Below are 3,455 nucleotides of genomic sequence, written 5' to 3'. Positions count from 1 at the left end.
TGTCATTAGCACCTCTAGTAATATATTTACTGAGAAAAATATTGACGTGTTTAATACTTATTTTACCCGCTGTATCAGAATATTCAAGTTCTGAGAAAAAAAATCAACCATAAATCGGAATTTTATTAATTAACTTGAGTTGGATCACCAGTACARGACATCAGCTGCCTTTTGCATGAAATAGCTGTAGCAATAAATTATTTATTAGCACGTATGTTCATTTGTATTTCATTAAATTAGTCACATACATTGATTAACATGTTACCACTGTGTGTGAATAAAATGCAAAGAAATGCATGGCTTGTATTGCTAACAGTATTCTGATTTGCTGCAAGAACAGGGCTATTCATCTAAATTGCTCCGGGGCCACAGTTACTGCAGGCCTACAGCTGAGGGGACGAACGTCCAGCAATTAGTTTAGTTGAGCTTAGTTTAGTTATTCATTCATTTTTATAAAAATCAACACAAATTCTATATACAATAAAAATATAAATCATAAATGAAAGGTAGCAGAAGAGAAAAATCTTATATCTGCGCCTTTTCTCAAAAATATTTTTTAAACCAAATAATCTTCAAATAACAAAAAGTCATTATGTAAATAAACCAAGTATTACAAAGATCTGCTACCTTTGATACAGTTTATTTTGCTGCTTTTAATCATTAAAACAACATACAGAGCCCTTTAAAAGTAGTGATAATTAAACAATATCAAAACCAAAAAGAACACATTRTGCCTCCTATTTACCACAAAAAATATTTTGACATCTCTGACCTGACAAATTTTTAAAGCAATTTTATTTTCACTTTCGTAGTTTTATCTTCAACTGCTTGTAGTTTTAACTGTCTTGGGTGTTTAATGGATTTTTTTTACCAGCTTGTAGTCAAGATTCTGGTGTTTCTGTAGACACCAAACATGTCTATGTTGAACTAAAAGAACTCATAGTAATTAAAGTAGAAAACCAGGGGGCTTAAGAAATGAAWGAACCAATTGGCGGGCCGAATGTGGCCCGCCGGCCRCCAATTGAATAGCCCTGTGCTAGAACTTGATTATGCCTGGTGTGACATCATTCCCAAATCAGCGTTCAGACCATCTCTGTTATAAATAGACAAAAGACTGGAATCTGGAAGTTAAAGCCACACAAGATGAGTGCCCCCTAGTGGCTGAACAGTATCTAAGGTTTTTGGTGGTAGAGCCTGGCCATCACAAAAAAAAAAAAAAAATACAAAATACAAAATATACCATGGCAGCACCTTTAAATAAGATAATTTGATTTCCACAGTGGAAATGACCAGATCACTTCATCCATCTTTGTTTATATTGATGGYTTCAACCTGGTTAATACACCAGTTGTTTGCTTCAGAACGTCTCTGTTGCATTTCTGTTCCAGATATCCAAGTCTTAGGAGTGGAGCCATTCTTTCTTTTTTTTTTTCCTTTTTTTTTTTTTTTTTTTTTTTTTTTTTTTTTTTTTTTTGCCAGTGGCAGCTTTAGATTACTGCTAGCTCATTTTAGAGGACCTGTGACCTATACTTAGGAGACAGCATTGTACTATTGTTTTATTATAACAATGTTACATGTGCAGTAGGTAACTTTTATTTAAAAAAAACATGTATTTTTTATATATTTGTTAGAATTGTCACTATGTCCTGACAGTAGAACATGAGACCGATAATCTGTGAAAAAATAAAGCTCCTCTGGCTCGTCGTGGTGGTACTGCACCCATTTGCAGAAATACACCACTCCTGGTCAGAAACAGCCAATAAGAGACCAAAGAGTTGTCTTACCAGTGTCAATCATGCATCTGAGCTGCACCCTTCCCTTCACCTCTGTGGAAGCAGGGCTGWAGAGCAGCAGAGAGCAAAGGTGAGGGACCTGTAACGTGTGTTTGTTCAGATTTTCAGGCTAAGTCCACTGTTTTCTCAAAAGTCCCAACTGCAGCTTCAATAAAACTAGGTCTGCACGGACACGTAACACGTTCCTGTTTGCCACTGATCAGCTCTGAGCCGGTGTGTTAATCCTCCACTGAACTCGTATTATACAGTGATCATCATGTTCTTATATTGTCTATAGCTCCACAGTTCCAAAATGGGTACATAAGGCCGTCATCCCAATAGTGAAGGCGCTGGAAAGGTACGTTCCTCAGCCGTACGCCGGGGAGATCCGAGGCTTGAGCTCATTCCTCGGAGGAAACTTGGTCGACGTCATCCTTCTCAACTTTGCCTATGAGGTCACTGCGTACGTATGAGATCAACTTTGTCCCAACGTYTGTACAGTCCACTGCACAGTTTTGATAAACTTAGTATTTAAAMTTACATGAGCCTACTGGAGTCCACTCAGTAATGCTAGCTAACTTTCTGTATCCATAGATTTTGCACCAGCATCCTGGCTCAGGACAAAAGAGGGAACGTGTATCATGGCAGGAATCTTGACTATCAACATCCTTCTCTGAAGAATCTGACTGTTAACTTAATTTTTCGCAAGAATGGAAAGGTACAGTACACATCCAAAGTGAATGATTTACATACAATCCTTTCTTGCCTCTAATTTAACTTGTTTTCCAAATGAAGTTAGCCACTGTCAAAACCTATAAGTTATATTAATTTACAATAACAAAACTAAAAGTCTCAGTGAATCTACTTTAACCCAGTCAGATKTTCTGTCAGGTGAGGTGTTCAAAACATTGTAAAACCTTTTAAAAGTTTTGCAGTGTGTTGAACAAAGTGTGCTGGTTGGTCTCCTAAAACCATAGGGAAGTCTTCTTACAGTTATTCTAGATAGAGACATTAATTTTTAATTAAAAAAAAGACCACCTTCATCAAGAAAATGGCTCGATTGCAGCAAATTTAGAAAACCTCTTTCGGTGTGAACACTGTCATGATGCTGCTACATCTTTAATTCTCCTCAAATAGTTTTCTTTTGCCTAATTTTTGCATCTCAGAAATGCTCCTCAGTGCTTTCGTTGTGCTCAATACCTCCACCCTGGACATGTAGACCCCTCTATACCTTTCAGACTATGTCCATGACCTTCTCAAAACCATGGTTAGGGTTTGGAATAGGAGTGGACAATCCTGATCCTAGAGGACCGCTATCCTGCACGGTTTATTTGCTTCCCTGCTCCAAAGCACCAGATTCAGTGATTGAGTTAACTCTGCAGGTTCTGCAGAAGCTTGKTTATCACCCATTAATTCAAATCAGGTGTTGGATTAATGAAACAAGTAGGGTTGAGCCGGATACTCGTTTCAGACAGAGTATTCATTACGGATAAAGGGCTCGACACACAGGAGGCGACGTCGCTCGCTCTCCATTCATTTCCTATGGAGCCTGTGCGGTGAGGCGACAATCGCTCGCCCTCCTCCAGCTAAGCGACCGGCGAAAATAGTGCATGTGAAATCTCGCGCTCGTACACGTAGACGTGCACACGCGAGCTTGCGACGCGACATATGAAAGTTGAGAAA

The 3,455-nt window shown here is 38.5% G+C and overlaps 1 protein-coding gene across 1 annotated transcript in view; it reads left to right on the top strand.

Moving 5' to 3' along the window:
* Window positions 1-3,455, top strand: part of LOC106527167 (N-acylethanolamine-hydrolyzing acid amidase) — a gene marked incomplete at its 3' end in the record, with an annotated part of 11,222 nt that overhangs the window by 2,915 nt on the left and 4,852 nt on the right. Inside the window, 2 exon segments of the mRNA XM_014021970.1 lie at window positions 2,071-2,235; window positions 2,367-2,490. Coding sequence (XP_013877424.1) covers window positions 2,071-2,235; window positions 2,367-2,490 — 289 coding nt within the window.

The sequence above is a fragment of the Austrofundulus limnaeus genome, unplaced genomic scaffold (genome assembly GCF_001266775.1).
Source record: "Austrofundulus limnaeus strain Quisiro unplaced genomic scaffold, Austrofundulus_limnaeus-1.0 Scaffold312, whole genome shotgun sequence".
In the NCBI taxonomy this organism is placed as follows: Eukaryota; Metazoa; Chordata; class Actinopteri; order Cyprinodontiformes; family Rivulidae; genus Austrofundulus; species Austrofundulus limnaeus.
This window is presented reverse-complemented; position numbering and strand designations above follow the sequence as displayed.